Source organism: Acyrthosiphon pisum, chromosome A3 (assembly GCF_005508785.2).
Source record: "Acyrthosiphon pisum isolate AL4f chromosome A3, pea_aphid_22Mar2018_4r6ur, whole genome shotgun sequence".
NCBI classification, from domain to species: domain Eukaryota; kingdom Metazoa; phylum Arthropoda; class Insecta; order Hemiptera; family Aphididae; genus Acyrthosiphon; species Acyrthosiphon pisum.
The window spans coordinates 22,738,923-22,762,751 of record NC_042496.1 but is presented as its reverse complement, the minus strand read 5'-3'; the positions used below and the strand labels follow the sequence as shown (position 1 = coordinate 22,762,751).

Here is a 23,829-nt window from a genome sequence, read left to right as displayed (position 1 = left end):
ACCACCTATCAAATGACCATTGGCATTCTCCCATACAGTTAACCTTAGGAGGTCTACCCGTTTCCTCCCCTAGACAGTCCCTTTCATCAGGCCCCATAGACTGGAAACTATTTCAACAAAAATTAGACGATTCACTGTCTCTCCATATCTCACTAAAATGTCATTTAGATATTATAGACAATGCAATCTCCATATTAACCAAGTCGATTCAATATGCAGTATCAAGTTCTTCCCACGCCTCAAACAATATTCCACCAAAATATCATACTGCACTGCCTCCATTCTTAGTCAATCTTATAAAAGCAAAACGTCAGGCTAGAACATTGTGGCAAAGGACAAAATATCCTAGACACAAAACTATTTACAACCATCTCATAACCGATTTAAAAACTCAATTGTCTAAATACAGATATTTAAATATATTGATTTTCTATGGAGATACTCAGTGGCGCAAATAAGGCTGACATTTTGGGGGGCTGTAGCCCCCACCTGACATTACTTAAAAGTAACCCGTGGGGGTGATGCCCTCACACCCCCATGTATGTTCACTTGAAAATATAAAAAATCATACAAGCAAAATCAATTATTTATTTACTTAAGTATTTAATTATAAGTACCTTATTTTTTAATATTTGTATTATAATTTTCAAACATTAACAATAATATTTTTTGCTTAATACTTTTATATTATTTAGTATAATATAGGTATCCCCCAGTGGCGCCGAACACGTACTCCATGTAGTTCAATTTAATTGACTAGAAAATTGGGTGGGTGGGTGGGTGAGGGTCACCGAGTGGGTAAAATATTACAGTATAGTCTGTCTGCCATAATTTTATTAAACACAAGAATGTTATTGATTGTTTAAGCCCATGCCCACATGAACAGTCACACGTATGAATTTTGAATGCAACGCTATACGACAATGCATTACGCATAATATGACGTGTATTGAATACATTTAGAGTAATCTATAGAAGAAAAATTATTCTGTGAATTGTGATATGATATGGTATACTAGGTAAAATGCATAGTAAATACAATTATACAATTTTATCAATATTACTATTATTGGATCCTATGGTAGTAAGTGTGTACTGTGTATTAAATTCCCACATAAACACAAGATAAAAATAGAATATTTTTCCTTTCACCTTTGAGTTTTGACGTTCTATTACGTTTTATATACATATTATTTTATACCCGGGATACGCCTAGTGAACGCCGCCGTTTCATCACTCACTAGTCGCCACTCATTATTGACTATTTGTTATGAACTATTGACCGTTATTAATTATTATTTAATATTTATTAATTTTACACTTTTACTGCTGTGATTTACCATTGTTGTTGTAAAATATGTTTAATGGTTGTAAGTACCTATCTAATCAACCATACAAAAGTAGTATAAATTGTAAAAATTTGGTAATAATATATTAATATGTCAACTCCTACATCAAATATTTCTGGTTCAATTTGTTTGTGCGGGAAAAAAAGGATGGGCTTAAATTTATCGTCGTGTGCAGTCAATAAATTTAAAACTAAAAAAAATTGTTCGGACGTCGCTAGTTTTTTTTGTAAATCCAATGAATCTATGTCGCCGATTAAAAATCCATTCAAAAAAAGGTATGTACTGTTTTTAGTTTATTATTACCTATTACATTTTATTATTTTTTATAATATCCTATTTTGCACAGTTGTTGGCTTCACACAATGGTATTGATTGGTATATACGTATAAAAATTATATTTTTAAAGTTTGATTTTTTTTTTTATAAAATTTAAAATTTTTGTACTTAGTACGAATCAAGAACCAGTATTTCAATACAGTGTTTAGTTTTTTTTAAATATTCTAAATGAGTTATATTTCATTTATGGAACACGATAACAGATAAAATACTGTTGTGGTTATAGAGACGCGCGTAACAAAATTACTTTTACTAGATATTAAATATTTAAAAAATTCAAACAAATATTATTTATTTGCTATTTATCTCATTAATTCATTATATAATTTTATATTTATATTTATAAGACATTACATTATTATGTACAGTTAAACAAAAAGAGTGAAAAGTTACGGCCATACAAACAACGTCTGTAACAGAACACAATGCCACAATTTTTAATACTGAGATGGAGACTTCCTCTATTGGAAATATAAAATTAATATTCTATTCTCACTTAAAGTAACTTTTGCTAGATCTTTTAATATTTAATTTAAATTTTCTAAAATTTAATTTTAAACAATTTAAATGCATATAGGTATTTATAAAAACATTATATTTTTCATTTTTGCAAATGTAATTTATGATATTTCTATTTCTTGTAACAAGATGTCAAGATTTGTTATGTCTATTAGTCAATATAGTGAAATCACATTATGTAAAATTCAAACTGGCATTTTTATGTAGTATTAACAGTTTTGACATTTTAGTGTTTTTTTTTTATTATTAAATTACTATTTTTTTTTTTAATTTTTAGATAAACTGACCGAGAGTGAATTATTGGATGATCAAAAATCTGCATCAGAACCAAATGCAAAGAGCAATACAATTTTTGAAATTGAGGCTTTTTCTACTGGTAAATATAATAATAAATTCTAGTATTCAATGGTAGAACAGACTAGGCAAGGTAGTGGTCACTGGTGTTGATGATGTATTAAGTTATTAATCAATGATCCCTAAAAGTTAAATAATATTCTATAGTTAAGTTAAAATTTCTAACAAATTATTATCTGTTCAATATTCATACTCACATCCATAAAAATTATTTTACTGGACGTATTAATAATAAATTTATATATTTTCAGAATCTTATTCTTTGGACTTTAGCATTTATGACCCAATAACATTTGTTAAGAAAAAATCATCACCGGATGAAAAATGGCAATAATTTGTAAAGGCCCCTTCCAACCAAAAAAGTACGACGAGCTACCAGAAAAAAATTACTGGAGAAGAATTACTGGTGGTGATCGTGTACACCGAGATTGGTTTAGCTACTCTATTTCAAGTAACCGAATATTATGCTTATACTGTATGTTTTTTGGTGACAAATATGTACAAAAGGGATGGACAGAATATGGTTTTCAAGGTTGGATTAACTGGTTGATATTGGTTGGCATGAAAAAACAATTTGTCATATTAATGTGTCAATTATTGTTAAGTTAAAACAAAACTCTGTAACTATTTTACCATCATTAGAGTGGAAAAAAAGAGTGGCTATGAACATAGAAGTAGGTAGAAATTACACAGTTTCTCAGGAAACATTCTCTTACATTTTGAGGTCACCGTGAAAATTTGTCCGAGGCTAATAAGGCAACTTTAAAGATTTAGCAAAAGTAATTAGTAAATGGTCGCCTTCATTTGCTATACATATTGAAAAATAAAAAAATAAAGGAAGACAAGAAGTTAGTTTTTTGTCTTGGGAAAGACAAAATCAGCTGATCGATTCTGTGGCTTCATGTATCAAAGTAGTAATTAATAAACTGTTAAGTGAATCCCAATTTTTTAGTGTTTCTATCGATACTACGTTTGACATATCCAGAAAAGAGCAATTAGCATTCATCATTTGTTATGTTAATTTTGAAAAACTGGAACCAGTAATTAATGAACATCTTTCAGCCTTGAAAGAATCATCTCTTACATCTGGAAATAATCTATTCATTATTTTCAAAGACATCTGTGCTGAAAATGGACTGATTTGGAAACGGTTTTTAGTAGGACAAAGCTATAAAAAAAGAGTATAATATTATAAGAGCATTTTAACATGCAATTTGACAATTATTTTTCTAAATTTTCTAATGTCATAAATTTACCCAAAAATTTACATAGTTGTTGTAAAAAAGTTTGTGAGATGTCTGATGGTAGTGAAAATACACAAAGTGATGATTCTGATTCTAATGACAAAATGTACTACAATAATTAAAATACAAATTTAGTTAGTTTACTTGATTCATTAAAATTATGTCATACATCTGGACTAAAATAAGTTTTTCCGACTTTTTATACCGCACTTCATATTGCAACCACATTTCCCATTATAAGTGTATCGCCTGAACGTGCATTTTGAAAACTGAAAATTATAAAAATTGACTACGTACCACAATCTCACAAGGCAGACTTGAAAACTTAATGCTGATATCATGTGAAAATCTTCCAATAAATAACTCTGATGTCATTGATAAGTTTGCAAGTCCATCATCAATCCTATCTTCTAAATTATTATGAAATCTGTATTTTACTAATAATATTTTAATGATATGTAAATAATTATAATTATTATTAGAATTAGATTTTACAAGTTTTACTTAATATAGGTAGATACAATATATAAAATATTATAAAATAAAAATATTTCGAATGATCAATACATCAAATAAAATAAATAATTATTAAACAAATAGTTCATGAATGTACGTACCTAATCATTAATCTTTTAAAAGAACTATTAACATATTATGTCGTTTCACACCGTGATATAAAACAAAACAATATTATTGTTAATTTTTTAATATTATTTATTATATATTAATTTTTTTAATGAAAAGTATACCTATATTATATAAGTATAATAATATATTTGAAATTAAATATTAATAATGTAATAATTATTACACTAATTACGTTTTAAAAATTCCATGTGATTGTCAGTAATATTGTAGTCTGGGGGTTATTTTCCTAGGGTCGAGGATTTTTTTTTCAGGGGATTTCCTATCTCTATTTTATAGTTCAGTCTTCAGTGTATAGGTCTACTGTAAAATTATGTGTAATAAATAATAATCTTACCAAATTTAATTCAAAATAATTATTATATCATACCAACATAAATTGTTTCCTTAAAACAAATACAAGCATACAGCTTATGATATTTACCATATTTATCATAGACAATATAAAAAAAAGTTAAAAAAGGGTTAAATAAAAATAATTAAATAATGACATTTTTTTCCAAAAAAAGAAAAAATAAGAAATACAGTTTAATTTTTAAAGATTTGTTAATATTTTATGAAAGAATTGAATAATTTATTTTGAGGGGGCTATTACAAGTTTTTTTTTTTGGGGGGGGCTTAGCCCCCCTAGTTGCGCTTGTGCGTACCACAATAATTGAAGAGCTCAGTGGAACAACCGGGCAATAAGAATAATATAATATACAGGGTGATCCATTTAACGTAAGACACTTATTATACGAAAAGTAGATGGTTAAACGATAAAGTGTGTTACGTTAAATGGATCACTTTGTATAGGCAAGATATGAGGTGCAGCAGTGATGAAAGAAAAAATGTTTGGCCCGTCACCATTCGAGCTCAGCTTCGGACATTTGCTGCTTACTCCACCGGTACACGCCGCCCCGCTCCAGGAACGCCTGTTCGTCGAAACCGGAACCACGGAGCGCGTGCTGGACGCCGACGTCCAGCAGGGACGCGGAGGGTTCCTTCTTGCCGTTGCGACAGTTGAGGAATCGCATATACTCGTCCAGGATCAGGTAACTGTCGCGCATCGCGTCGTTGTTCTCGGGCACCAGCATCTGGACTTCAGCGTGCCGGCGCAGGAACCCGTTGAACTCTTCGTCGGTGACGTAGAACCGGGCGGCGTTACGCAACGCTCCCTCGCCCGCGTTCTCGCCCTCCAGCAACAGGCACTGGAACACCTTCCACCGGACCGGCCGTAACCGGTCGATGTGCTCGGCGAACAGTTCGTTCACATTATACGTGTTGACCACTGTATTGATCTTGAACGCGATCTTGTGCTGTCCGCACCACTCACGTACCTGGTATAATTTCGCAACGTGATCGGTCCTTGCGCCCTGTTGCCGGCCGATCATTCGGTTCGTGTCGGCGTTGAACGAGTCGCATGACACGGCCAGCATGTCCACGTGCTCGCCGTACTGCCTCATCCACTTTTCCTGGATCAAGCTGCCGTTACTAACAATTGAAATGCTGATGCCCGCCCACCTCAGTTCCGTTTTGCAGTATTTGATGAGTTCGCCCATGAAGCGGCCGCCGCCCCGGATGAACGGCTCGCCGCCCGAAAAGTTTAGCTTTTTCATGCCGGCATCCGCCAGTATGGTCAGCCCGCGCTTCGCCTCGTCCAGTGGCAGCACGAACGACGTCTTGGCCGTGTGGAAGCAAAAGCCGCAGCTATAATTGCACTGGCGCGTGAAGTGATAATTCACGCTTAACGGTACGGCGGGCTCGTCTACGCTGGCAGTCGTGTTCCACGCGACCACTAGGCCCGCCGTGCCCATCAGCGCTGTGACTACGGACGCCAAAGCCCGACGCACCACGTTCCACGCAGATCCCATAATTTTTAAGAGCTGCATGTTAGCCGCAGCAATGGCCGTCGCGTATACGCGCGTGCAGATTCTCACCGGACCGTTACAGTATATAATACGCCACTAGTGTCCGAGCGAAAACGTTCTAAACCGACGGACACTGCAGTACTGCACGAGCACGAAACCATAGAACAGCTCTCGGTCAGTAGTCACAGGCGTGGACTGTGGACATGCCGTAGGTACATGGCTGTACGATGTTTTTTCAAATTGGTGTCACTGTAATATGCTGGTATATGCCGGTATAGTCTTGTGGTATAAGCTACTTATCATTTTTCGGACAACTGCCCCCGACCCCAATGCATTGAGTAAATAACACGGACGTGCATACGTATCCACCTTGTATTTACAATTTTCTGTTATCACTGTAATATTCTCGTAGGTTGGAGCGGTCAGAGTAATATTCTGATGGCCGTTGACTACGAGTATATTATTATGATTTTGCAGGAAGCAAGACCACTTTTGTTGATGATGAAGATGTTGACAGGGTAGTTTATAAATAAATGTAGACAGATGAAAAGATACTTTGTAGTTTATTAAAACGTTCTTCGGTAATTTTGTCTAAGTCCAAATGACAAGTTACTACACAGAGTAACGTGAGGTGCTTGTTGTGCTCTGGAGTAGACACGTCTGAATACAGGCTGTTTCAGGCTCCGTTTTATATTCGGGTCCCTGCTCCCCCTGCCTATCGATACGCTATCTCGTCTCTAACGGATGTGGTCCGTGTGACCATCGACTCAGCCCACGCACTTCCTAATCTGTAGCCTGCGGTGTGCATGTATAGAAAAGCATAATGCTGTTTCCACGAAGTATAGTGAATCGCCTATGGTTATCTATCTTTTACATCCTGCTTCTAGTTTAATATTAGTTATCTATTTTGCGATAGTGACAAGCTCTCATATTTCGTCAACTATTATATGAATTTCTTTATATTCGACTATAATATAATGCAATGTAATACTATAATATAATATAATATATTATACTCGAATGATTACGAATACCCAGTCAGCCTTCTCCTTTATCCCGTTTGTCTATTTGTATTTTGCAATTTGCCAATTTGTCATGGAGGTCATTTGCATATTCATTTATTCGATAGTTCTATCGCTGAATATACTTTTAATCTATTTACTATTATTGGTTTATTAATTGTGTATCGTGAGAAAACGGATACTATCCGTTACATCACCATACACACTTTGATTTTCTGTGTTTTGAAAATAGCGTTTTTTTAAAACAAGATAAGTGAAATCTATTATATATTAATTAAAATCAAAAAAGTATAGTGTAAGCTTTATTTTCATGTATACTTAATGTCTATCACGCAAGTTAAAAGGACAAAAAAATTATCTGTCGGGTTAAGTTGACGAAGCATCCCCCAAATTGCGCCTAAGGTCATAGATACAATGCCAAGAAATTATAAACGAAAAACTGTACCATTGTAGGACAAAGCAATAAATTATTAGATTAGCTATAAATGACTACAACACCGATGAAAAACCTTCATGGAATAAATCTGCCAAAAAAATTTGGTATACCAGTACCAACACGGAGGCGATATTTAAAAAAAAATATTTGTTTTATTATATTTTAAGATTTTAAGACTATTTTAATTTTTTAATTTTTAAATAAATGCACTGAACTTTACGAAAAGTATATTTACTCATTAAATTATAATATAAATTATGTGACGTCAACTTAACCCGGAAAAATGTCAGCTTACCCCACCATATGGGCATAGGCGCAAATAGACAAATTATTTAGGGTGTGGACTAAAGCCCCTCCTATAATATTTTCTAAAAATTCTATATGCTCAGTACTAATTACTGATTTTTGAACTGGGGGGACTTGGTAGAAATATGGGGGTCTAAGTCCCCCCAAGCCCCCATATATTTGCGCCAATGGAGATACTAAGGGTGATACGGGACTTCTTAGTTCTGGGACATACTGTATATTATATACATTATACCTATAATATTACATTGTGCATTTTAGGTGATCCATGATTATAGACTAGGAGAAAGACTTTGGTCTTTGAGGCACCCTTGCAGCGTACCACCCATGTAAATGTATAATATTTGCGTCTATTAATGTTGGTGGCCGTAGGTATACACAAAATTCTGCCAAGGAAAATGTATGCTTAGGTATATATGTATTTACGCTGTTTGGAGAGGTCACCTCCGTTCATTCCGTTTTAGGTGGCCCGTTGTGTGTCGCATGTCTTGTTAACATTTTGCCACAGTAGTCATGTTAACTGTATTTCCGGTCGTCCGCTCATCCCGTCGACCCACTCACTCGTACACGAAAGGTCCCCTGGCACCGGTTGGCATCTGACGCGAAATTCTTTATATTTGCCACGATTTCTGACTATAATTTTTATATGATGTGTGTGTGTGTGTGTGTGTATTTATGTAGGTATATATAGTAATTGTTCATTCGTTGAAAAATTCGTCTTCTACGAATTATTAAATTACATAACCTATACCTACTTATAGTACTTATATACAGTTTATAAATTTGATTATCATATATTATATCGTCGTATTATGTAAAATCACAATATATCTAATATCCTTAGTCGTTGGGTGATAAAATATATTAGGGGGAGGGGGGCTGTGTCCTGGTTAGGGGTCTATCCTCCTTCGCCCGATTTATGTTAACGAATAATGACATTCATTGTTCATCGTTCATTGCTAGAGCTAATAAAAATTAAACAAACTCTACCCATTGACTATTATTGTTAATTTAATAGTAATTTAATGATATAGATTAAGACAATTTTTTTGTTGTAATATGCAATTGCAACAACAATTAATAAAAAAATATAATAATCTAAATGAAAAGTAAGAAATTTAAGTATTTTTTTAAACTATAATTCCAAACGCATATTACAACTATTTACTGAAGTATGTATTTAAGAAATTATTTGAAAAAATATATTGTTACAAATATCTCTTTCAATATTACCTATTATTGCCAGGGATGAAAAACTGTCTTGTGCCATAATAAAGTTTACCTACCTTATATAATATGTATTGACACGTCTCATTGTCGAAAATGACCTGTCGCGTGATGCCGAAGGGCAGAGCTGAATCTAGAAGTTTATATGTTTAGGTACAGTAGGTTAAAACTTAAATTATGATAGGTATTTTGAATAAATTGATTGAACATTTTTGGTTCAGTCAAGGCCGTAACTGTAAACAATTTTCGGTGCGAGAGAGGGTCCAACATTTTTTTAATATATATTCTGGACACATAATTTTCACGTTTAAAACATACACACTTGGTTCCGGTTTGGCTTTGGTTCCGGTTCATTATTATAATTTTGAATTTAGGTTTTAGTAACCATCATTTCAACTTAAACTGAATTCAAATCAATTTTTAGTAAATACTAAATTAATCGGAAATTCTGGGGGGGGGGGGCAATATTCATACTGGGAGGGCTAAACCTCCAAGCTTCCACTCCTAGATTCGTCTATGATTATACCTACATTTCTAAAGGCTGATTTTGAAAATTATATGAATCTATATCTACATAACCTTATTTAACACGTGCAGTAGCAGTAAACTGTCGAAGTATAGAGTACATTTAAGTTAGGTTATGCTCATGGGTGTAGTTTGGTATTAATATATGTGGGGGCTATATACGACAAGAAAATTATAAAAACATTTAAAACTATAATTTCGGATAAAATGTAAAAAATGAAAGTAAACACCACGAGGGGTTACAAAAGTTTCTGTGGGGGCTATAGCCATCGTGTAAACCACACCCACGGTTATGCTAAATATGCAGTAGGTAAAGCAATCACCCCTTTCTCAAATTATTTTTACATGAAGTCTCATTTCTATTATTTATAACAACATCAAACTTTAGTGACGCTTACATAGTTACGCAGAATGTACTTATATATTACATGACATAACGGTAGAAGTAGAACGCGTACTATACGTAAGTAAGATAACATTATGGCAAAAACAAAAAATAAATTTCACATTGGATACAGAACCCGGGTGTTGGACACAGGACACTCGTCTTTGATCCACATCTATCTCAGTGCAGGATTTAATCTATTAAAAATATACAATTCGAACTTGAATGATCGATAGTATAATATGATATTATATTTGTTAATATCTATTAGACATTAATATATTATTATATGATTATTTTTATATGTTTTTATTGCTTTTAGGTCACAAAATAAAAAAATTGAACTTTCTGTGAGTAGGTTGTACTAGGTAGTTAATAGTTATAATACTTATTTCAATGTTAGATGAGCGGAGTTGTAGTTGCTTACAAAGGTTCTCCACAAAAAAAAAGTTGGTACATTATTCTGGTTTTCTAAACTTTAAATACTTATCTACCTATAAATCATTATAACAGCTTGTTAGAAATTTGATTTTTATACACTGAAATTCTCAGAAAAGTATTCTAATAAAAAATGTATGCTTTCATTCAACAAAGGTAAAATAACATTTTTCAAAGCCTTCTTTTGTAACAACTTGTCCATATTATGAAAAATATATTTCTTACTTTTATATTGTAGAAAACTTGTGTTAAAAGAATCTGATTGAACATCAATATTAAATTGCATATAATAACTAATTAAATCTGATTTATTAACTATTCAAAGTAGAATCACATTTATCTTTCATATAAAATGTATATATTTAATGCTGTCATTGTGGAAATGAAGACCTCCAATTTATTAATTTGAATTTTTATTTATAATATAAGTACTAACGTTAATACGCATTTCTATATATGAGCTATTATAAACACATTCTATATTATGGCGGTCAGCGGATATGTATATAACTGTTGAAGTGTGTCTTAGAATTAGTAAAACTCAAATAGTAAAATACATTTCTGCGATTAAAGCTAGTTGAAGGCATCATAAATCGCAGAAAATATTTCTTGATGACTGGCTGGTTTTTGAGTGGTCAAAATGCCATGTTTAGTAGGAGAAGGTTTGGGAATTAGTATTCAAGTACCTATATGTCTCGGGAGTAAAACTTGGATATTATATTCTCTGGGTAAGTCAGCTGAATGGGTTATTACCAATTATATTAAAATAAAACTACGCTACCAGTTCGCTAACTTTACTCGTGGATTTGAACGTGAAAAAAAACTGTCATCGGGTGTGACGAGCAATTATTCCCAATTAGGTGAGTATTAGGTAGTTATTTCTGGGTTGAGCTTGTCAAGCAAGGCTAGGTTGAGGTGAATAAGGTTTGACAGCTATGAGTCCCATGGTAGTACTATGCCATGAATGACATAAAAGTCCTCAATGACACGATGTCACGGTAAACAGACATTCAGTGTAAAGTGTGAAGTTAAGTCTCTAATATCCAGAAATAGGTACCCACTACCATAGAAAATACCATTTAGCCACGAGTCATGACTCGACATGACGTATAGTAAATTAAAATAAACGAATATGCCAAAACGGAATATAATATATATGATTTTCAACACAGAGAATACTGGAGTGTGACTTGACGTGTTGGTAATTTTTTTGTATGTCTTACACATTTTGTTTACTACAAGTTATCTATATTGAAAAAGATTAATTTCTTAGGTTTATCGTACCATTTATGGGTTTAGAAGAGCGTTATATTCATTGAAGCATTCGTCGCGCTGTTAATTTCCGCTACACACGTCATTCGAATTTTGTAACTTTTCTGCTTCCCCTGCAGTATATTATACGCACAACGCACGCTTTTAATTTATACCGTATCATTACGACTATTAAATATCTATTTTCTGAAACTTCCATGAGTATTTAAACTTTTGTGGAATGTCACGAGCCGAGGGTAGTGCACAGGGGGGTTTTAAACGTCCCTATATAAATCGGTGCACGGCCCGTGTTTACCGACCATTGTACTCAGTGCTGCGGCTATAGGATTTGTGTGATAGTGGTAAATAATTCAATTATTTTTTTAAACCAAAATTAAATTATTATTGAAGATGCCACCAAAAACGGTAAGTAATAAAATTGATTGTTAACATAATATTATGTGAGATGTTATATAATAAATAATAATATTCCCGTATTTGGAATCAACTTTCAAGTTGAACTTAATTCCACAAATATTTTTTAGAAGTGTTTGAAGTTTAAATGACGAAATTTTATATTCTGAAACCTTAAATTAACGATATTTATCATCAAACGATTTTCACTTTTCAATTGTAATTCTTAAATATTCCAATGCTAGATACTCAACTTATTATTTTCTCTATTTAATGAAAATATGTTCGAGATATATTGACTAATTTTATGCTATTTATAATTTTTTTTTATAATTGTTAATAAAACCATTTGTCTTCAGTCAATAAGTTTACCAATTTAATACAATAGGGTCTTCATACGTTTTTACCAAGGATGCAGGATTTTATGTTATAGACATTTTAAGTTCAAATTTACACGAAATTAAATGTTTAAACACTTTAAACGAAGAATAAAATAATTTTAGTTACTTTGTGGAAATTCAAACATATTATTCGTGGGGATTAAACACTTACGTGTATTATATTTTATATTGTACACAATGGCCTTTTTAAAATATTTAGATTAATTTTAAGCTATTGCTTATTTATACCACAAACAGGCAACAGCCTTCACACCATTCATCGGTAAGTTGGTATCCACTCAAAAATTAATAACAAACATAATATGATATAAATATGTACCTATTGGCTATTATTATAATAATTAAATATTAATAAAATAAATGCAATGTTTTTTACAAAAATAATTCTACCCTATCTAATAGAACTTTCACTTTTTACTAATAGGAAAATAAATAATTTATATAATATTACAGATATTATATTTTATACAGATATTATGGTATCATAAAATATACTTAGTAATATAGAATATTTTTTTGTATGCCATGACGGTTTATCATATACTTAATTTAAATTTAACACATCCATTACAGTGGTTAGTGACTTACTCAATAATGAGGTATAGCTGGTACACCCGACACCTGTTTAACTGTTTAAGCACGGATCCAGAGCAAATATCTGGGGCGAGGCGTGTTAAAATTTTGTTGCAACACTTATACGATATACATTGATTATGAATGTATATAGTATTTATAAATTATAATCAATCAATCGTATCGAGTGTAGTTCTGTGGGGAGGGGGGGGGGAAGGCTAGCTCCTTGGATTCCTCCCTGCAGGCTGCAACTATTGTACAGCAGAATAGTTATTTACTTGTACACTTTTTTTTAACTGTTTTATTCCAACTATTAAATAAATTATACTTGATTTCACGTCAAATACAACAGTAGGTATTTAAGGGAAGACAAACTATTGAAGAACTACACATGACGTGTACATGTTTAGTTTTTTTAGAGTAAATTTATAATATTTAATCCATGGTCTTGATAAATATTTTTAACGAAAAGATTGAATCAAATTATTTTAACAAACCATAATGGCTAATCTAATTATTTGTAGACATACGATAAAATATTATAATAAAGTAAAAAATAAGGTCCTCCAAAATAATTCAGCCGCATGTAGTTGACTGTCTTGTAGTTGAATACGAATTAATTTGTTTTGAAAGGTTGTATAGTATGACACTATGACCTAAAATACCTGGAGGGATTCTTCCTTCCTAGTGATTATATATTTATACGAAATAATGATGTAAAGTAACGGCATTGCGTTATTATTTACTTCTAATAGACGTATTACGAGATAGAACAGTCATATTTGAGTGGTAAATTGACTCAATTCTAAAATATGTTCATTAAATTACTTATTTTGTAAATAATATACTATACAAGCTTTAGTTTTATGTCAATGTATTTATATTTTACCAGTTAATGTACTCACGACTTATATAGATATCAGTGCAGTGTATAATTGTTTAAACGTTTATATACCAAAATGATAATGAAAATTGTACAACAAATAAGCTTTAAAATAATACACATTAATATAAATAAAAAGCGTACGATTAATTAAGAAAAAAAAATTTTGGATTACTACAAAATAAGAAAATCGCTACATGTGAAATCGATTGAATATCCATTGATGTAAACATTTTAATTTCAAATGCTCATAAAAACTTAACTTGACTTTCTGGTAAACATTTTTTTTGATAAAGATAGGTAAACTTATGAGGAATCCTGTCTTACATTAAAAAATCTTAGATTTAAAAATAATATTTTTTATTAATTTCTAACTCAAATTTATTAATTTGCATATTTTCATGATTTTACTGACAAAATTCGAATTCGAAATGCTCATAAAAAAATTGTGACTGTATTTTTAATATTTTTCAACTTCCATTGTAACAATATATTAGGAGCCTTGTTTTAAATTTTCAATCTTATTTACCTAACGAATACAATTTTATTGACATTTATAGAAAAAAAAAAAAAACTAAAATTAACAAAAACCAAAATTGGTTTTGTCAAAAACCAATTTTGCGTAAGAATTCCTGTTATTCCTTAATTTATTTTTATTTTTTCCCTGTGGTTTTGAAAACTACTGGAATTAAAAATAATCAAAGTAATATGATGTTGTCTCTGTTATTTTAATTGATCAATATATTATTATAATCAATTTACGTGTAACCACTTAACTTAATAAATTTTGAAATAACGAAATGCATTATACAGGCTAATCAGAAAAAAAGATCCGGAAGAATGGCTAAAAAGGGCGGGCAAGCGGTGCTTCAAGAAGAAATAAATAGTGATGATGATTGGACAAAAATTATGGAAAAGCCGGGAATGTATGGTAATAAAAATAACAAAATAATATAATAATAACCAAAATAATTAATATGTTTATGTTTATTACCAACTCGTTTGTTATTTAGTCGTTGACGTTTATACAGAATGGTGTGGCCCTTGTATACCAATGACGGCATACTTAAAAAAAATCAAGTTGGAATTAGGAAGTGAAAATCTACATTACGCTACAGTAAATATTCTCTGCCTTTATATACGATTATTTTGTACATTGTACAATAAATTCTAATTACTATGAAAACAATTGAAGTAGATATATAGCAATAGTATATATAGTATAATATATATATAATATTATATATATAGTTGAAATGGATTAAAATGGATTGAAACGACGATTCCTAGATACCTAACTGAATTAGATAGAAATTAAAAGTATTAATTCTAAATAATATGTTGTATTGGTTACTTGGTTAACATCAATTAATTGATACACACAAAGATAAAATATCTCTAATGAAGCTTTTGAGAAAGTTTTTTTAGATTGGAAATATAAAATATATTTTTATGTTGATTGAAATCTTAGGTTTATTTATGATCTGTACTTACAAGTAGCTAATACAATACACAAACTAGACGTATACCTGCTGTATAACGTATAAATAATATACAATATTTATTACAATTTAAAAATCGAATATTGGCGGAAAAAGGGAAGTCAGTATTGGTGGCACCCTAGGGGTATATAATTTATTTTATATAATATACCGTAAATTCCTGCACCATTTCCTTTATACAGAGTGTATTACCCGCTGCAGAAACATAATATGTTCTCACCCATATTATTGAAACTATATTAATATTTTTTTTATGCATCATCATTATCATTCAACAAGATTTTTTATGGCCATCGCAACGATTTGTAATGTATTATTTTGTCCATAAATAAAATTTTAAAATGCACGCATGTCCTATGCTCTACCCTTCAGTTGAATAGTGACAACCTTTAAAAACAATAGGCTTCAAAATAATTTTATCGATTAAAAACCATTTCTCAATATTTTGCAAATCAGGGGTCAACTTCACGAAGACCTCAGAATGTTTGATTAATTAAAAAAAAAATGTGCACATTTTTAGCAAATGTATAATGAATAATAAATTCTAAAATCTAATTATCAATTCCACTCTAATTCTAATCATCCACAAATTATCCCCCGGGACCTCCTATAGTTCAATATATATGCACAGTAAATAAGTAAATTGTTTATCGTGTCATAAAAAAAATAAACATATTATGTTGATTGGTGTGGATTATGATTAAATTAATAAGATTCCTTTTACTTATTTATTATTATTTATTTTTATATTACTCATATTTATTTGACTCATTTACTACGCAAAATATTTATAAATTCGTTTCATTTAATATTGTACAGATTTTGAAATATCTTAAATAATAAATAGTTTATTGATTGATTATGATAATTAAATTCTAGGCAAAATCTGACAATATAACTGTGCTAAAAAGGTTTCGACAAAAAAGTGAATCCCATTGGTTGTTTTTTTATGTAAGTACATTGACTATTAAAACAATATTTGGTTGATATCGTTAACTATAACTGTTTATTTTTCATTATTAATTATTGAAAAGGATGGGCAATTAGTCAATATCATTATTGGCACCAATGCTCCTAGGCTAATGCAATTAATAGAGGAGGAGTTGGAACAGTATGTTAAGTTCAAAAATGGTGAAGTCCAGAAAGAGTTTGTGAGTACCTATATAATATGTAATTCGTATTTTGCACATGGATACCACAAACGATGTTGAGCAATACACAAACACAACATTTTTAAAAATTAAGATACCGCTGACTCAAGTGACCAACGAGGAACTAAAAAAATTAAACGATAGTGAAAACTATCAAAAACAAAAAACAAGAAAAGAAAAAAAAATTAGAGGTTCGTATCGTTATGTTTTGACTTTTAATGATGTTTAATGATATATGGATATTGGATACATATCTTTGACTTATTTTTGGTTATTTAATATTTAATTGAAAAATTAATTCAATTATTAATATTTATATCAATATCATACTTTAATGCTAATCATCATAACAATATGATATTATATTATAATATTATTATATTCATATATCTGGTTGTGGAAGTTATACTGCAGACACCGCTGGCTACTACCCCTTATCAATCTTTTTTTGCAATTATAGTTATCGAATAAATAATATTTATATCCGTGTATATTGTACATTGTATAAATGTTATATAGTCCGGGTCAGTGTGACAGTGTGTCGTTACTCGTTTGCACCACATGCCCACGTAATATAAACATTTAATTTAACAATTTTTCAGAACATTATAATATTAATTCATATGCATTTATAATTTGTTATAAAATTGTATCAAATATTAACTTAGAGCGATGAAACATAATGTACAGTGTAACCAACATGTTTGATTGACGGTGGTTACAATAGAAGACCACTATATGAAGAATCTCATAAAAAATAACAAATAATAACGATAAAGTAGTTTTTTGATATAACATCACAATGATTCAAATGATTAATAATTTAAGATTATAGAATGATGAAAAAGAGAGAACATTCTCTGAAACAATTTTCGGTCAACATTCAAATGCAGTCGTGCGTCATGTTTTTCCCTCACACGGTCAAGTACATTATGGTGGAAAAACCAATTGAAGATGACACTCAAGAACTCGATAAACCTCCTGAACCCGTCATGGTAGAAAAAAGGGTGTGCGAGGTGGCCCACTCGTGTGCTACTAAGTACGAGGAACTTATTGTTATTGAAGCTAAAGATGTGGAGTTGACGGAAGACAATTTAAATGAGGTATATTAACTTATTTCAAATATACTTGTCAGTAAAAATGTTCGAAAACGTTGAAAAATTACTCAAAACACATTAATTGTTACAAATGTTTTCTACAACAAAAATTCTGTGGGCATGTCGCATGTGGAACAAATATATTATTAAAGAACAAACTTCATTACATTTTTTCGTAATAAATATTCGTATTCTAATTATTTCTAGGTCAAAAATTAGATATTAATAATTAATATTAATTATAGATATTTTCAACTCTGCGTATGATTTTTAAAATAGATTATCAACGTTGTTGCTTAGGTAATGTTATTATACTAATCATTAGTTGCTGGGGTAACTTAGCTGCTGTTATATTATCAGCACTTAGATAGCCTACGAAATTATTCACATCTTGCTGATAGTTTAAATCAAAAACGTCCATTTATTTGCTATGAAAAATAATGTCGAGCAGGATACATTTTTTTTTAAACATAAATATGTTTTTTGTTTTTCTGACTGATTTTTCGTAAGGTTTTTGTTTTCGTGGTTACCTATTATTTATTAAATATATAAATATTAATTATGATTCATAGATTTTCCTTGTAGAGGACAAATATCTATTTTTTTATAATAGTGTTTGGCCACCACAGTTGCCATGGCGTTATGACAACCCGGCAATAACAGAGATTAATTTTATGTTTATATTTAATTAATGTTATGACATTATAATTTAGCGTTATAGTACATATAGGTTAACCTTAGCAACCAATACACAACATGATTACTTTAAACATCCAATTTCGCGTTACAGTACCTAAATTGTAGCTAGGAACTAGCAAGTAGCAACTACTGATGTTTAATATGATTAAGTAACCATACCAACCTCACTGGTAATAATATATATTTTTTCATAATTTTTAAAACATATTATGTATGATTAAATGATGATCCGCGCAGTGGAGAAAATAATATCAAGTATGTAGTACTATCTACGCGTTTTTACTACCTATCAAGTATCAGTACCTTGAGGCCTAGTAGGGTCATCCGCTTGTTCGGAGGTTAGCTTAAATTGAAAACATTCCGATAGATTATAATCTATAATAATTGGTAGTTGGTAGTTGACATAACTGAAACTGTCTAAAACATTGTTGTTGGGTCATCAGAAGTAGTTGGAGATGAACAACATGTAGTTATTGGTATATGAGATATAGTAGTCACAGGTCAAACAGATTTAAGAATACATTTGTGTTGAAAACGTTGGAAATATTCTGACATGTTATATTATCCTGGGCATTGTTTAAAATGTTGGATAAACTGATACGCTATAAATAACTAATAAGTAAAATAATACGTATTAGTATAGTGTATGATTTTACTAAATTATTGTAATTTCATACATAACTATTAACTACCTGCTTATTTAGATTGGAAATTATACTTGAATTAATTTGTTGCATCCATCAATTTTAGTTGTTTTTTATGGAAAAAGAATTTTTGGAAAGTTTTCCGAAAGAATTGGTCGATCAACTGTTGAGTAAAAAAGTTTACTCGGTAATGTTGTCAATGCCAACTATAAAACAAGACACCGTAGTCCAAGAAGCCGTCACAGAAGACGAAAATCTACCTGAGCCCATCGACTTAATGGGAGTAATAGAGCAGAAGTTGAGCACAATAATTTACGGCGACGGAACCCCATTATGTCCTAGTCCGAATTCGTAAGTACCTTAATTACAATTAATCAATATGTGCCTAGTACTATTGATTATAATTTATAAATACTAGGATAGTTTATAATCAATGATAATAATATGTATGTGTGTATAATGTATAAGCATTAACGTAACCTTTATGTAAAATTATAATTTATATTCACATATAAATGTATAATTGTATAATAATTATAATGTTATGAATTAAGTAAAATAAGTATCACAGCATCATTCAAATTTGAATATACAAATGTACAAAACTTTAAAAAAAATACTTGTGTGTCTCAACTCTTAGTATATATGCCAAAAGTGAATACTTAAATTAATATTTAATTATTATTTGTCTGTGTGCCTACGCCCCAATTATTTACTACCTACCTACCTAATATATCTAATACATTTTTTTTATAACTGTATAATATAATATAGACATCGAAATCATAATTATATGATGGTCATATGGTTTACAAATAGAGCTGAAATTGTGTAATGATATTAATTAGTTAAATATAAATTATGTATATATAAAATATATTAAATAGTGTATACTGTACACTGAATATTCGTATATTTTTATAGCGTTCAAGAACGGAGACATCAAACACTTTATTAGAATTTAGAATATTACTTATTAGTATAGCGGTCTTTTATGATCTAACTAAAAAATTAGGTTTTAATTGCCTTACGAAAGTTGTGACCCTAAATATCATAGGCTTGCAGATGTGCATAAGAAAGTAAATAAATCCGGACAAAATTTACCATCGATTTATACCCCAAGAAATCCGTTGAGTAAAGCTTCGGCGCTGACCATTTTGTTCAGCAAATTCTGCCAAAACAATGGATACGTTGCACCTCTGCCGCCTTTACCTCAGGTTAGAAAGCTATTTTTATTACACGTTTTAGGGCCCGTTTTACAATCATAGTTTAAACCTCGGTTACGCTTGAACCACTGATTTAACCGGCCGAATTCGGTGGTTTAACCGGAGTTCAACTATTGTAATACGGGTCCTTAGTTTTCTATATTATGCTAGTATATTACACAAAAGCCGATACTATTTTTCGTACTTTTTTCATCACACTGCATGGTCGTTAAGGCGCATTCTCAAACTAAATTTTGACGCATACTTCACCAGCATTTTGTTACACATTAACGGGTGCATTATTTTTTTGCAGTACCTTGTCATTTTTGATATCAACAAATCAAACATAGTGTTACCGATTATCGAGGATCTTGAAGAAAAAGTCGTCTATTACGGGTTTTTCCGTAGCGCCGATCCCGAAAAACCCAAGCTACTCTGCAAAGATCCCGAATTGTTAGCTACATATGGCATGGACAGAGTTGGGTAGGTAATAGGTATTCAACTTTATTATTATAATGTAAATAAATATACATACATTAAGCATATACCTTATATCAATTAGCAATTAAACGAACAAATAATATTGCAAATTAAATCTACACTTGTACAGTCAATTCGTTTTCTGTTGCAAAATAAAAGCAAACACGTGAGCGTTTTTCTGAAGTCTCAATAAAGTCAGATAGTATCTATGGAATAATAAGTAAACAGTATTAAAGTTTAGTAAATTATTTTAATTTTCATATATACATAGTAAATTACTTGATTTTCATCTCTCGCTGTACACATCAAGATCGGTTGGACAGCCTTTAAAATTAAAAAGTTAGTCGTCTACAAAAAAAAAAATAAAAATAGTTTTAAATTTTATTTTTAAGCTCTCGAGGCGTAATAATTAATTAGGTCGTTGAATATTTGTATAATTTACGCAGTTTTTGTTTATGCATTAAAATTTAAAACACGTGTTCGACGTTTCTTTTCGCACTCACGCATGTAATTGGCAGACCAGTGTTTTTTACTTTCTTGAATTTAAATTGAAAAAAATAATAAATAATAGTTCAGACTTTTATTCAACTATATAGGTTTATAAGTACGACACACGATTTATATATTTAAATATCAAAATTGCCGTCCGAACAACACTATTTGAATTGATTAAAATGTAATATACTTTTGATAAAATAATAACAGGTCACTTAATAATTATAAAAATATTCTATTAATAGATAATTTAAAGTTTGTATAAAATGTGCGTCGAAAATAGTTTTCTAGATACTCGACTGTTGACACTGTACACTTTCTGAAACTGTCGGTATACACGAATAATGGACGCCAATAATATTAGCAGTCTGAGTTTGATATCGTGATGATGGTTTTATCGCAGAAATCATTATTTCACGTTTGTATAATATTGTTGGTTTACCAATATAATATAAATATGGTATAAGCCAACACACAATGGGTGTGGTTTGTAGTAACATTAAATCCCTAAACTTTAATACTTACCTAAATATTTGATAACTTATTGGACGTGATAGTAATTTAACTCCGAACATTTTTACGTGAGTCGTTGACTCTGTAAGTTGTGTTTCTCAGATGTATAATATAATATAAGACACAAGAAATATTTTTTTTTTGTTTTAAATCAAAAACTACAATAAATTATAATAATTGTTGGTTATGTATGCATAGTTAAAAATTATATTTAAAAAATATAAATAAGGATACAAGTGGCTGTTGGGGAATGGGGATGGACACAACAATGCTATGAGACACTGTATATAATATTAAACGAATTTTCAGTTTTACATTTTTTTATAAAATCTATTCCTGGGTGATAGTAATTAATTGTTTGAACGTTTTTCTTTTTTCTTTAAACTGTTTATTTTGTCCACATTCGTATTATAACAAGTACCTACCTATATTATACATTGAATTTTTTTGCACAGCAAAGACGCAAAATTGGTGTTGTCTGTGCTTATGGACGACAAGGATAAGAGTCTGTTGCGGTTCGTTGACGTTGGGCCAATTTACGTGAGTCCTGATCACGAGGCGGGCATTGACGATGCTATTAAGTTTTTCCCACACGACTTCGACGAGATGGATGGCGAAGTAAAGTTGTGGCTGGCCCAGCAGGAGGTTCGAGACGAAGAAGCTACAGACGCGGACGTCTTGGGTGAAGGTGAAGAAGGAGTAGTGGTGGAAGAAGAGAACCCCCCGCTGGATCAGCAACAGGAACCAGCGCAGCCAACCGTCGTCCAATGATGATGTGTCCAATGATGTGTCCATACGCACCCATGGGTTTTTATTGCACGTTCGATCATTTCCTATCGAACATATTTTCCCAAACTACAAAAGTAGTTGTGACGAAACAAATTTTTGTAATCAGTTTATACTTTGTATTCCTGATTCCAAATAAATGTATTCTTTACGTGACTGTTTAATAGTAAACGTTTTGAAAATAATATGTTCTACACAATAATGTACCTATATTGCCTATACATTTCGCCGTGATACAATATGATCGAAAACAATATGCATACTATTTTTTTTTTATAATTATTATAATTTGGCAAAATACAAAACCTACAACAACAAGAAAAAAAGAGCTAAAACATCGATAACAATAATATAAATGATGCGTAACAATAAAAGTTAATAAAAGTAGTGATGGTCAAACCAAGACCAAGACTATGGCAGTCTTGGTCTTGGTCTTGGTCTTGCAGACTCAGTCTTGGTCTTGGTCTTGCACCCCAAGTCTTGGTCTTGCTGCAAGACTCTTGCAATATTAAAAAAAATTTTTTTTCCCTATTTATGCTATGAGTTTGTAGAATTTGTTACCTAACTATTATAATAAATGTATAGGCTACTACAGTTGTTTAAACGTTGTGGCGGAAGCCGGAAATACGACAATCGACATTAGTAGTTATTACCCATACACTTACAATTTCACAGTATTACACGAATAGGAAACGAAATAAATACGTACAATATAATAATAATACCCAAAGTACCAACTTTAATTAAATACTGTTATTACTTATCAGTATTATATTCAATGAAGAGAGCTATTTACAGCACTAAATAAATATTGCGGTTTATAAATATACCGTATTACCCGTACGGTGACTGATGTTATTATTATAATAGGTATATATTTGTGCTCACTGCTCGCACATCAACATTTGTGTCGTATTCGGCAGCTAAAAATAATTCCATTAACGTTTTGTATTGCTATTTGTCACAAAACCACTTTATATTCGTGGTATCCAATATTTATTATCTTGTTTTCAATAATTCAATAATTCATTATTTTCTCAATTCCTGGAACGTGTTGTAAATCAAATGAAATATTACGTTTTTATTATATTCCTAATAA

The 23,829-nt window shown here is 30.9% G+C and overlaps 3 protein-coding genes across 3 annotated transcripts; 2 read left to right on the top strand and 1 right to left on the bottom strand.

Annotated features, from left to right (window-relative positions):
• Positions 1-874: 874 nt before the first annotated feature.
• LOC103310168 (thioredoxin domain-containing protein 6-like) lies at positions 875-17,040 on the top strand. The gene is made up of 8 exons (XM_029491337.1): positions 875-1,624; positions 2,482-2,580; positions 2,810-3,009; positions 14,972-15,089; positions 15,172-15,275; positions 16,540-16,611; positions 16,695-16,811; positions 16,906-17,040. Exons 4-8 carry the CDS (start codon positions 14,999-15,001, stop codon positions 17,038-17,040), a joined length of 519 nt encoding a protein of 172 aa, XP_029347197.1. The 5' UTR covers positions 875-1,624; positions 2,482-2,580; positions 2,810-3,009; positions 14,972-14,998.
• On the bottom strand, positions 5,037-6,776 carry LOC107884468 (radical S-adenosyl methionine domain-containing protein 2-like). The gene has a single exon (XM_016806616.2). It carries the CDS (start codon positions 6,316-6,318, stop codon positions 5,290-5,292), a length of 1,029 nt encoding a protein of 342 aa, XP_016662105.1. The 5' UTR covers positions 6,319-6,776; the 3' UTR covers positions 5,037-5,289.
• A 141-nt stretch (positions 17,041-17,181) lies between the features above and the next one.
• LOC100575349 lies at positions 17,182-22,889 on the top strand. Its single transcript, XM_003246267.4, has 5 exons — positions 17,182-17,914; positions 19,358-19,602; positions 20,309-20,468; positions 20,770-20,939; positions 22,400-22,889. The coding sequence occupies exons 1-5, from the start codon at positions 17,648-17,650 to the stop codon at positions 22,713-22,715; spliced, it is 1,158 nt and encodes a 385-aa protein (XP_003246315.3). The 5' UTR covers positions 17,182-17,647; the 3' UTR covers positions 22,716-22,889.
• The last annotated feature ends 940 nt before the right edge of the window (positions 22,890-23,829 follow it).

Bases quoted from the DNA above. Each gene is read 5' to 3' on its own strand.
- LOC107884468 (XM_016806616.2), bottom strand. From the start codon at position 6,318: ATGCAGCTCTTAAAAATTATGGGATCTGCGTGGAACGTGGTGCGTCGG.
- LOC103310168 (XM_029491337.1), top strand. From the start codon at position 14,999: ATGGCTAAAAAGGGCGGGCAAGCGGTGCTTCAAGAAGAAATAAATAGT. The intron at 15,276-16,539 runs GTAAATATTCTC...ATTAAATTCTAG, and splicing joins AAAATCTACATTACGCTACA to GCAAAATCTGACAATATAAC. The intron at 16,612-16,694 runs GTAAGTACATTG...ATTATTGAAAAG, and splicing joins CCCATTGGTTGTTTTTTTAT to GATGGGCAATTAGTCAATAT.
- LOC100575349 (XM_003246267.4), top strand. From the start codon at position 17,648: ATGATGAAAAAGAGAGAACATTCTCTGAAACAATTTTCGGTCAACATT. The intron at 20,469-20,769 runs GTTAGAAAGCTA...ATTTTTTTGCAG, and splicing joins CTCTGCCGCCTTTACCTCAG to TACCTTGTCATTTTTGATAT. The intron at 20,940-22,399 runs GTAGGTAATAGG...TTTTTTGCACAG, and splicing joins TATGGCATGGACAGAGTTGG to CAAAGACGCAAAATTGGTGT.